Source organism: Phyllobates terribilis, unplaced genomic scaffold, assembly GCF_046119375.1.
Source record: "Phyllobates terribilis strain yellow unplaced genomic scaffold, ASM4611937v1 Scaffold_4__5_contigs__length_816908805, whole genome shotgun sequence".
NCBI lineage: Eukaryota > Metazoa > Chordata > Amphibia > Anura > Dendrobatidae > Phyllobates > Phyllobates terribilis.
In genome coordinates, this window is record NW_027362764.1 from 83,762,989 (window position 1) to 83,776,010 (window position 13,022).

The window sequence follows — 13,022 nt, forward strand, 5'->3', positions numbered from 1 at the left end:
CGGCACTGCTGGTAGTCCGATCCCGCAGCTGAAACAGTTTTAAGATACGGTCCTGGCGCTTGCTGGTCTTTCCTGGGCGCCCTGGAGCCTTTTTGACAACAATGGAAGCTCTCTCCTTGAAGTTCTTGATGATGCGATAGATTGTTGACTGAGGTGCAATCTTTGTAGCTGCGATACTCTTCCCTGTTAGGCCATTTTTGTGCAGTGCAATGATGGCTGCACGTGTTTCTTTAGAGATAACCATGGTTAACTGAAGAGAAACAATGATACCAAGAACCAGCCTCCTTTTAAAGTGTCCAGTGATGTCATTCTTACTTAATCATGACTGATTGATCGCCAGCCCTGTCCTCCTCAACACCCACACCTGTGTTAATGGATCAATCACTAAAACGATGTTAGCTGCTCCTTTTAAGGCAGGACTGCAATGATGTTGAAATGTGTTTTGGGGGTTAAAGTTCATTTTCTGGGCAAATATTGACTTTGCAAGTACAGTAATTGCTGTTAAGCTGATCACTCTTTGACATTCAGGAGTATATGCAAATTGCCATTACAAAAAATGAAGCAGTAAACTTTGGAAAAATTACTATTTGTCTCATTCTCAATACTTTTGGCCATGACTGTAGATTGTGAGCCTTCGCGGGCAGGGTCCTCTCTCCTCCTGTACCCATCACAGTCGCGTTTTTGTTCAAGATTATTGTAATTGTTTTTGCTATGTATACCCCTTTATCACATGTAAAGCGCCATGGAATAAATGGCGCTATAATAATTAATAATAATAATGGCACTGTCACACAGATTCAATAGATGCATTTAATGAAGAAAGCTGCATCCTGGTTGTTCTTTAATCTGCTTTTGAAGTTTGGGTGTAATAAACTCTTGATGTATATTGGCGGGACTGCGGGTAGGGTCTTCGTCTGCCTCCGGTCTCTGTTTTGGTCTCTTTTTCTAAAGTTCACACTGGTGCTGTCCTCGCCGCGGGTGGCCTTTGCACAGATTCACCTCCCGGTTGTCTTCAGTAAAATGCCGGCAATGCATGCGCAGATGTGCACATGCGCAGCCACTGGTGGCATTTTACTGAAGACCACTTGAAGGGCAATCTGTGTATGCGCTGCCGCGGCACCATTTTACTGAAAGCCGACAGAAGATGAATCTGTGCTAGCTCCACCAGTGATGAGGAAGGCACCAGCACAAACTTTAGAAAAGGGGCTTGATACAGACACCAAAGCCAGTCAGAGGGGCAGAGCCAGAGACCCCACCCACAGTCCCAACCCTATGCACCAAAAGGTTATTACACCCAAACTTCAAATGCTGATTAAAGAACAACCAAGAAGCGGATTTCTTTACTAAATGTATCTATTGAATCTGTATGACAGCGCCATTATGGCCATGTTTTTACTTTAACATGCAAAATATTAAATATGCATGTATATTCTCATTAGTCATACATATATAGAATATGTACATACTAATAAATTACACATTACGCACATTGTACATGTGGCACCCCAGGGGTCTGGTTCCCACAGTAATAGCAATATTACGTCTGTGAGCAGGTGGGATGTTTCCTGGTCAGACATCCTATGCATGCCACACCTCCTGCCCAGTCCTGGGAGGGGAAGAACTTCCCCTATATAAAGCTGGGGCTGAGGCAGGGTTAGGGGGAAAGAGCAGAGAACACAGACAGAGACACAGTCTGGTCTGGAGTGGAGCAGCTTTAGGAAAAAGAAAGATCAGGAGCTCAGTGGGAGCAGTGCTAAAAAGAGATCAGGGGCTGGAAGCTGTAGAGCTCGCCCTGATTGAAGAGTTCTTACCGGACCCGGAGTCCGAGGCTGTGGGGACTAATCCTTACCCCGCAGCAGAAACCGCCCGTCAGGGGATTTCAGGTCCTCTGGCCAAGAAACCCGAAGGCACGGTCACACGCAAGGGACCAGCACCGCGACGTGGAGCGGAAGCTACCAAAAGGCCCCGAGTCACCGGCCATACGGGTGAGCACCACACGGTACACTCAGGGACGTGGGCTACTTTTACCAGCCTCTAGCAAGGTAGCCAGAAGAGTACGATTAGTTGGGGAGGCCTACAACTCCGCCTGGCCAGGGGAGATCCCATCTGCTCGCGGACTGACCAGGCCCCGATCGCTAGCCAGTACTCCGGGAGGGTCTACCTTTGCCACCAGTAAAGACCCTGAACTACACCGCACCGTCTCCGAGTGTTTCATCATCCACGTCCGCTGCCCTGAGGCCATACCCCTCCCGTTGGGGGTTATACCATCCCCGCTGCACAACCGTATCACCGGCCTCAGCGGTCTGCCCTGCAGCGGCGGTCTCATGACCGCATTCAACGGGTGGCGTAGTCGAACATTCTAACATCTACTGCTAAATACTGCCGCTCAGTTTGACTCCCTGGGCACGGACCGGGTCACCGCCACGAAACTACTACCCCTCTCAGATCCGGCTCCGGGTAGGCCCCCGCGTGCGCAACGCTACTCAGCACAGGCCCAGGGGCGCGTCATACACACATGCACACAAGGCTGATATACCACATGCATATTTGATGATGAATATTTTGATGATGCATACGTTCAGGCGATCAGACAATTTTTTTTGTTCATTCATTCATAGTTAATCCATCATAACTTTTTCATTTTAGGTAAACTTCACTATATAAGGCATTGCTTCACTATATGTATGTACGGTAAGTGTTACAATTATTTTACTTTTATCATGGGTTTAACTCCATTTACAAATCACCATAAATAATCTGTTAAATGTATTGTATGAGTTGTTACAATTATAGGGATACCAAATATGTCTTTGTTATTTATTGATTTGAAGTGTATTAAAATGTTATAATTATAAATGTTTATGTTTTTTACTAATTTTATAGGATAAAAATCTCTGTATTTATATTGTCTCTGAAATACTGGTATATAGAGATGCAATGGCATGTAGACATGTGTTTCTATGTATCAGAACAAGAAGAATACTATTTAGATCTTTAAGCAGAGAAAATGATCTTATAATTATTACAGTGCAGCTTGTGACTCACTTTAGAAATGTTTAAGTTTCTGCCTACCATGCTACAGGTGTTGAGTTTGAACCCAGGGAAAGACCAAAGTTTATAATAAATAACTATATATAAAGGCATCCACGGTGAATAAAAAAAAAATCATATTTTTTATTATCCGTATTTAAAATTACATCTATGGTAAGGTCCCCGCTACTGTAAATTATTACAATAGCAGAAGACACCAAATAGACCGTGTAGAAGTAGAAGGCCATAAGGTCAAGGGATTAGTGCACCATTATGCCCTCAAATTTGCATATCGAGCACTTTAACTCTGCCTGATCTTGATTGACATCTGTTGCTTGCCCACAGCGAACAATGCGTGAACTCAATCTGCTCACACATACACAGAAGTTGCCCACTTATGACAAGGGAGTGTTGTCAATCAAGATAAAAAAAATGCTTGAAATGCAAATTGGAGGGCGTAAAGGTGTACTGACAGAGCACTTGACATGCCAAGAGTGTACTGAAGCGCGCTCATTTGCATATGAAATAAAAGTTAATTTCTCTGCCACTAAACTATTGCTGATTTTTACTTTTTATTTTACTTTTTTGGGGTGACTCACTCTTTTTAATATTCTTTTTAATTTATAGTAAAGGGTACATTATTATACTAAATATTATATTACATCTCATCTGCTCCTCCTCTTTTTGAATAGTAAAATATTAAGAAAAAATGTCCCCATAATTGTAAAGCGCTTTGATGCATCTGATGGGGTTGCATTATATTATTTTGGTTAGGGCATATTAGTAATTATTACAGTCCTATTTTATAACTATAGAAGGCACTGCCAGTAAAATGTGCAAAACACAACAAAAGCTTAATAAAATAACCGCAAAGTCATTAACACCAACGAGTACAGTGCATTCAGCTTCTGACAAAAGAAAACAGACACAATTATATCCAAAATAAACACATTATAAGTACGTAAAGCTAAGTAAGACAGCATACAAACGTTTATTATCTTCTGTAGTGTCAGAAAATTTTCTTCATTTAATAAGAAGTAATTTAGTTACTTGCTATTTTCTGTTTCCATACATAATATACCCAAAAAAACTCTTTATCCGAGGTTCAGAAAGTAAAACAAGATACTGATTTCCTTAACGTTAAGCGTATTGTCCAGGATCGGGGTTCAAGTCTGCAGTCACTCTCAGTGTGCACCCTGCGCGCTGTCAGGATTCTTCGGTGCTGGGGTTGGGAGAGGGCATGCGTGTGACCATAAGTGTGCGATTTGCATACACGCAGTCACGTGCTGACTAGACGTGCACGATGTCGCTCAATACAAGTGAATTGAGCAAGGCCATGCGCATCTAGTCGAAATGTGGCCGAAAGTATGCAAATCACATACTTGCGCTTACATGACTGTCTACTCTCGGCGTCAGCACCAGAGAATCCTGACAGTGCTCAGTGTGCGTGCTGAGGGGATCCATAAGTTTGACTGATTGCAGACTTGAACCCCAAGCCTGGACAATCCCTTAAATGATGCCATTACATAACCAGAAAATACATTTGTACGGAGGGTGAATGAATTCACAATCCAGAATACTTTATCACCAATACTAATAGATGTATTTTTCCTTCTTAAAGACAATGATACCTGACAAAGAGTTTTTGGATCTTTCTCTATATGATAAGAGCATATGGACCTAATTGGGTTGGTCCTGACACTAGGAAACCCTCGCTATTAGGGCTTATTCAGACTTAATTTTTTTGCGTATGTGTTCTATTCCTAATTTTCCCAGGCAGAACTCATACATATGGTCTATGGGGCTGTTCACATGTGCTGACTACTTGGTTCCCAAAAATACAAAGCGACATGTCCGATTTTGATCGAGTCATAGACCAAAACCTCCAATGCAAACTCACAGGTCCGTGAAAAAAATCGGACAGTACTTGGATGCCATCCATGTGTCATCAGTTTTTCAAGGACTGCTGATAGCCGAAGCTTGAGAAAGCCCCATTTTTTTTCCATTCGAGAAAAAATGATGAAACTCTGATAGTAAAAACTGACACCATGACTAAAGTCTGATGAAAATCATATCAAAAACACTGATGAAACTAGTATTTTTTTTTTTAGTACGAGAAAAATCACTGACATCTGACTAGAGAGAATGACTCAGAGTGACCATGAACACGCTTGTCCATCCATCTGAATGGGCATCATGTAATGTGATAACATTAGAGATCAGCGAACCCGAATGTAAAAGTTCAGGGTTCGTACCAGACAGTTAGTGTCCGATCCTAAACACCGAACACAGACTTCTCCCGGAAGTCCATTGCAAAGTTCGGCGTTCCGGGGAGAGAGAGAATTTTTTTCCAGATCTAAAGTTCGTGTCTCCATTGTTTTCAATGGGAGTTCAAGTTCGGGTATAGTTCTGGTAAGCGAACCGAACTTTGGACTAAAGCTCAGGTCGGGTACCAGAAACCAAACTTCCACAGGTCCTCTCATCCCTAGATATCATCTGATCGGCAGAGATTTTTACGGTCAGACCTGAGACAATCAGCTGATCTCCGTTGGGTCTTCAGTTAAAGAAGGGAGTTTGTAGATGGGAAGACTCCGTTAAACTTGTGAATAATTTGATGGATGCCAAAGCAGCAGGTAGAGCCAGATAATTGGACGCCATTCTAAAATTATTATTTTATTGCAACCCTTTTGTTATATCCCGGAGAAATGAAGTAAACCTCCAGCGTGTGTGACTATTACAACTTGCTATTCCATGCTCTTTTCCCTCATTTTATATATTGCAAAACCGTTTTGCCTGAGAGGTCACGTACTTGGGAATGGTTAAGTGACAGCTCAGGGATTTAATGTGTCCACATGTGAAGAAAAAAAATAAAATGTTTTGCCAATGAGTTGAATTTTAAGCGTCTAGCAATGAAATGCTGTTAGGTAACACTATACACATAATCTATAAAATCATCTCATTTTCCACTGCAAATGATTTACTCCAACAGAGAAGCCGGAATTATACAATACGTCTCACCAGATCCATTCTGAAGAGGCTCCAAATGATGATTTAGTTTATTAATTGAGGCCATCAATGAAAACCTCTCTATTGTTATACTACGAGAAGGTGGGGAACTAAGTGAACAGTAAAACAAAAAAGTTAAGAACTTGGAGGAAAGATGTTGTTTTCATGTTCTCACGTAAGCCCATCTTGGATTTCAGATGCCCAAATGAACAGAAAAGGTTGTAAATCAATATCTGGAGATATTGTGAGCAAATGAGTACCTTCAGTACTTTAGAGAATTTATAAACAAGACATATTTTAAGAGATTCGATGTTAAGGCTTCAAAAAAGTTTCTCAAGAATTTTGAAGAGTTAACATTGAGTCCCAACATGTCTTACACTTTACTCTACAAAAACATGGATCAAATATTTTAATAAGAATAGCCTTATGACATTTTGATAGTCAATCAGGGGATGCCATACTCAAAGAAGGTTTTTTTCAAATTAAAATGTGCCCCTTTTTCAATGTGAACTATAGCGTAGGATCAGGATGACACTCAATGGAGCCTAGAAGAACAGCATGGCAACATTCAGAATTTGTGATAAAATAGGTAACGTTTCTTCATCCAGCCAAAGATTCAGCTCTGTCTTTATACACCCTAGCTTGTTGGTGCCAACCCTCTCTTTGCCAAGAACCTACCAACTTCCATCTATTGATGCCGCTCTATAATTGTTAAAATGTTTGAACCAATGTTACATGTCATTGTTGATGTAAGCAGAAATATGTCTTTCTTAGGGAGCAGTCAGACCGACATATAAATCGGACCGAGTTCGGAATGCAGTTGCATAGAAATAGATGAAGCTGTCACATTCAGGTCAGCAGAGTCACCGGCCACTCCATGCACTGCTTTCCGATCTTGGTCCCATTTATATCGCCATCTGCGCCCTTAGACGGTGTGTGATCAACCTTATTGCCAATCCTTCCAATAAATCCCATCAATAAATGACTGATGGTTCTTCAGTTCAAATATTTCTCATAGTGGTTTAAGTATCTGTCCCAGGTTACACAATAAAGTGGAGTGTTTCCACTTAATAACAATTTGCCTACACAACAAGAAAGTAACCAAAAAACTTCTTTCCACCTTATATAAAACTTATCATTTATTATTTTATAAAAATTGGTATTAACTGGTATTCCACCATTAATAAGAGAATAAATGTTAATGCTTTATATAAGGTGTAGGGAAATGTATTCATTTTTTGGTTATTTTCTAGTTGCCGTATTAAGCCGAAACAACGCACCAACCCTCCATTATTTTATTTATTTATCTTACTCACTTATACTGTATAGCGCCATTAACTCCATCATACTGTACAGACATTATCACCACTGTCCCCATTGGGACTCACAATCTATATTCCCTATCGGTATGTCTTTGGGGTGTGGGAGGAAACCGGAGAACCCGGAGGAAACCCACACAAACACGGGGAGAACATACAAACTCCTTGCAGATGTTGTCCTTGGTGGGATTTGAACCCAGGACCCCAGCGCTGCAAGGCTATAGCGTCATTCTTTGCTGTAAAGGTCAAACAGATTCAATTCTCCAAATCATAAATGTAAACTAATGCAAAAAAAAATGTTTTTTTATAGTTATAGAAAGTATAGCAAAATAAAGTGGAGTAACAGACTATGAAAAAATAATGTACGGTATGTAAAATGAAAAAAAATTACCACCATTTATTTAAAAACCCAAAGGTTTTAGCATTCTTGTTTTTTACAACTTCAGTTCCTTAAAGGGGTTATCCAGGACTTTTTTTTTCTTTACTATGGACTTAAAAATTAACAGGCATGTAGTTGCTAACTACCTGACTGTTCTATCTGGCGCCGGCAAAGAGTGGTCATTGACCGCTCCTGCGGATGATTCAGCTGATCAATGTCAACAGAGCAGCTCTTCCGGGCTGCTCTGTCGACAGGATATGACTGCATACGTCATGTTGATTGACAGCCGGCTCCCCGCAGTGAGGAAGCAGGGAGCCGACTGTCAATCAGCATGACGTCGGCAGTCACGCCCAGTCAACAGAGCAGTGTGGAAAAGAAGTGACGTGACGTTAGCAGAAGCCGTTGAATCGCTGGCAGGAGTGGTCAGTGACCGCTCTGTGCTGCCAGAGATTTGCACCAGGCATAACAGCCAGGTAGATAGCACCTGCCATCCTGTTAGTTTTTAGGCACATAGTATAAAAAATAGTCTTGGATAGACCCTTTAAGTTTCCTATACATATTAGAAAAAAAGTAAAGATACTGATTTCGACAAGACTGACCAACTATGTGTACGAGGGTGTCCCAAATCTTCCCTGACAGATGATTTAGGGGAAGAGAACATTTTTCAATGTCCGATTCTTTTTTTTATCCGAGCCACACACGCATGTGTATGGGAGAAGGTCAGGAGAGAAAGATATTGCCCAAACGAGAGCTTGGCCAATAGCTACCTATTGTGTATGACCAATTGGCCACCTGTACTGACCACAGCCACCAATGAGCGCCATGAAAGTGTCTTCACAGTAGTTTGACCTTCTGAACTCTCAACAGAGAATAATATGATTTCTCCAGGCACAATAACCGAATCCACGTGTACACATGAAATGTCCTGTAATTTTACATAAGCCGGGGTGCAGAGGGAAATGTTTTACAACAAGAGTATTTCATAGACACAATTCAGAAGCTAGTCATTATACTTCATAAGGTCAACTCCGAAATATTAAACCAAGAAAAAAAAAAATCTACAGCTAAAAGATGATTTTTACCAAATGTAAAGGATTAGACTTTGCTGGGCGTAGTCTGCCATCTGTCCTTCTACAAAGTACCTTACACTCTCATAGGCTCATCACTACTTTGTACAAACGCATATGGGAACATTTTAGTGGAAGCTAGTATGATAGATTTTACTTTAAAAAAAAAAAGAGCAAAACTCAAGCAGGTTGTGGCAGATAGCCATATTAATTTACTCTACAAAGGCTATAGTGAAAGTCAATTACTTTGCAAAGACCCCTCCCCATTATAAGACTTTGGCTCATCTATAACACCTGTTCATATGTTTTCGCCAAGAGATGTTATCAATGCCAAATCTTCCAGCATTGTATATCTCCTACGGCTGGACGCTGACAGTGAGGAGCTCAAACACCCCTTACTTTCCTTTTTCTCTCTCTTCTTCTTAAGGTTAACAACATCAGAGGTATATAATCTAATATCTGTACCCCAAATCTCGCCCCATACAACCAAATGTATCCCCATACAACCAAATAAATCCCCATACAACCAAATATAACACCATACAACCAAATGTATCCCCATACAACCAAATGTATCCCCATACAACCAAATATATCCCTATACAACCAAATCTATCCCCAGACAACCAAATATAACACCATACAACCAAATCTTTCCCTATACAACCAAATCTATCCCAATACAACCAAATCTATCCCCATACAACCAAATCTATCACAACCACATCTATCCCAATACAACCAAATCTATTGTTAGAACCCTCCTGTTTATTTTTTTCCATCTTGTGTTTTGCTGTCACGTGACCATCTGCCTTTATATTCCAGCTCCGCCCTTTTGGCTGTGCTGGACTTCAGTGTTTGACTGTTTCTCAAGCCAGGAGCTTCGGTGCCTTTCTCTGTCAGTTCGCTTGGTCCTTCTGGGACCTCTAGTACCTTTTTGTCAGTTTGTCTTTTTGTGTTCCGCAACAACTTCTCAGTTTAGGAGGTGTCCCATTTTTGTCTCAGTCCTTAGTTCTTTTAGGGACCCCTCCCTTAATTCTATAGGTCTTCGTTCAGACTAGCCAAGGACAAAGGCAGGTCTATTCGCTAGGAACAAGCAGCCCGCTACATTGTAGGGATTCAGCTTAGTCTTACTGTAGGGACAGCTTTCCCCTATCTTTCCTTAGTACTTGTTGCAGATCATAACATCTATCCCCACACAACCAAATCTATCCCCACACAACCAAATCTATCCCCACACAACCAAATAAATCCCCATACAACCAAATCTATCCCCACACAACCAAATCTCTCCCCATACAACTAAATCTCTTCCCATACAACCACATCTATCCCCACACAACCAAATCTGTCCCCACACAACCAAATCTATCCCCATACAATCAAATCTATCACAGCAAAATCTATCCCCACACAACCAAATCTATCCCCATACAACCAAATCTATCCCCATGCAACTAAATCTATCCCGACAAAACTGCAAAATGGAATATTTTTAAATATACATTCCAATAATAATGTGATGAATATGCCATGTGCAAATCACTTTATTTAAGAAGTTCCCCCCACTCCGTATTTCCCCTCTGTCTTCTGCCTGTTGTCAAGTGTCATCCATCTCTAACAGCAGAGATGCCGAGATGGATTAGCGGAAGTGGTGGGAGAGCTTTTATCAATCTGCTGCTGCTTTCCTATCTGTCAAACTGCAGACGGGCATAACAGAGAGGTGTTTTTTATTTCAGGGCAGCCAAGCCACTGGACAATAGCAGAATGAATACCATCCACAGAGTAAGGGAAAGGAAGTTACAAAACCTATGGTGCTGGCAGAATGTTAATGAAAATAAATTGAAAATGCAAAGCCACACTAAAAAGAATTAAAATTCCCCCAAGATTCAAGGAAAAATACAGCAAAAAAATGGCAGCAATGTTTACCTGCCCAGATCTCAGAACTAATGGACTACCAGGGTGCAGCAAACCCACATAAAAATGGCGGCTACACAGGTGCAATGGTACAGTTGCACCTACCAATGGTAGGTTGTGAGTGATTGTCTCATCAGTATTTTGCACCTGTGTAGTTTCGTATTTTGTATGTGATAAGAATGTTTCCATTCATTGATGGCCATGATCAACCTTGAAATGGGGAAGAATTGAAAAAATATAATTAAAACCCCAACTTGAGGACCTTGGGCTTATGTCTCCTCCTGTTGTGTCTGCTGCACTTTTCTGTGTGACTCATCTGTTTTTAAACTAATTACATATTTCTCAATAAAGAAAGATATATTTTAATACATTTTTGTCGGTTTCCATTTTTCAATATTCTTTGTTTATTAAGTAAAAAATCTGCATTGCTGATTACTATACAACTATTCTTGGTAATCCTCTTCTATGTACCCTTTAAAGAGTAAATAAACTCTTTTTATTTTGTTATTATTATTATTATTATTATTATTATCTTCCAGACAATGCAAGGTTATGATTTTTATGCAATTTATTAGGTTATTTTACTGTCTTTTTTCCCAAACACTGTGCTGCAGTGCTAGTTGAGTGGCCAATTCATGCTCCTTTAAAAGCTACTTTCAACTGCTGTTAAGCATAAATTGGTACAATATATTCAAACAGTTTATGTACAGGAATTCCTGTCTGAGTACAGGCATAGAGAACAGAAAGGCTCAGGCAGAGAAAGTCCCATACACAGACTGATTCAATATAGTGCACAGAAATTTGCAGAGCAGTAGTTGAAAGAAGTAGTAGTTGAGTAGTAGTTGAAAGAAGCTTCTAAAGAAGCATGAACTGGGCTTTGAAACAACCCTGCAGCATAGTGTTTTGAAGAGAAGGAAGAAAAATTATATAATGGGGCAACATGGTGGCTCAATAGCTAGCACTGTAGTCTTACAGCGTGAGGTCCTGGGTACAAATCTCACCAAGGACGACATCTGCAAGGAGTTTGTATGTTGTCGCCGTGTTTGCGTGGGTTTCCTCCGGGTTCTCCGGTTTCCTCCCACACTCCAAACACATACTGATAGGGAATCTAGATTGTGAGCCCCAATGGGGACAATGATGATGTCTGTAAAGCGCTATGGAATCAATAGTGAAAGACCCATCAATTAGCTCTAAGAGCGCTGGGAAGAGCCGGCTATGGGCAGCACCAGACTAGACTTGGTGGTGCTTCGTCTAAATAATCTATATAACATTAGGGGCATTGCAAGGTGAACAAGGCATCTGGTCCCAAGCACTGAAGAGTTAAAAAAGGGTACTTTTCATTTTTACTAGCGCCTGTCAGTATTTTATGTAAGAATGGCCCATAATTTGCCTACTAATGTCTTTCAAAAGAATATAAATATAATAACTATGTTTTAGATTCATTTACCTGTACAAGGGTCATCTGCGACCCAAGTGCTAATAGTATCTTCTCTGTCTTGGTGGGGTAGGGATTGTCCCGGTGCTTGTACAACCACTGCTTCAATGGGCGTGCCATGTCCTGTAGCGCCTGCCGTTTGTGTCGCACTTTACCGCTTGCACTTCTTGAGCTGCTTGAACAGAAAATAGATAAAGTGACATAAATTACCGAAGTTATTGAGACAAAATAAAAGACAAATCAAATGGTAAATATTTATTGTAGATCAACGAGTGATGTTTTCCTTGTGTCACAGAAGGTAAAGCCTAAGTTTACCACCATTTGTGACACCATTTCACATTTTTTAGACATTATTGATCTATAGGCGACGTGGGTAAATATATTAGATTAGCTACACGTTATCTACAGCTAATTTGGTGGCATCGATTTCCTTCATTTAGAAATGTATAAATATTGTCTCAATTCACAATCATGATAGTTCTGAAACTGGCATAAAGTGTGGATATTGAATCCGCATCATGTCAACTTATACTGTGGATTTTCACAGCATATTACCCCTTTGCAATGCAGAACATGAAATATGTGACAAATGTGCAGCAAAATGTGAGAAATTTGTGTGTAACTCATGCAGATATTGCTGCAAATTCTTCAACACGGATATTTTCTTTACACTTTGGCCTCAATTCATCAATGACTTTGCGCCTTTTTTTCTGGAGTTCTGGTTCTATTAGTGACTATTTTATTTGTGCTTTATTCGTAATTTAAAGGGGTTTTCCAGGTTTGACAGAAAAGTTCGAAGTCACTCTATGTAACTGCAGACTTGTGAATCCTCACATCGCACACAGCACTAACTGTCAGGATTCTCTGGT

At 40.5% G+C, this 13,022-nt stretch overlaps 1 protein-coding gene across 3 annotated transcripts in view; it reads right to left on the bottom strand.

Moving 5' to 3' along the window:
* MKX (mohawk homeobox) overlaps positions 1–13,022 on the bottom strand; it is a 164,659-nt gene that overhangs the window by 127,060 nt on the left and 24,577 nt on the right. For 2 of the 3 annotated variants that reach the window (XM_073677581.1, XM_073677584.1), the window contains exon 3: positions 12,166–12,328. In XM_073677581.1, coding sequence (XP_073533682.1) covers positions 12,166–12,328 — 163 coding nt within the window. The remainder of the gene's footprint in view (positions 1–12,165; positions 12,329–13,022) is intronic. The other variant, XM_073677583.1, reaches the window with a different exon arrangement.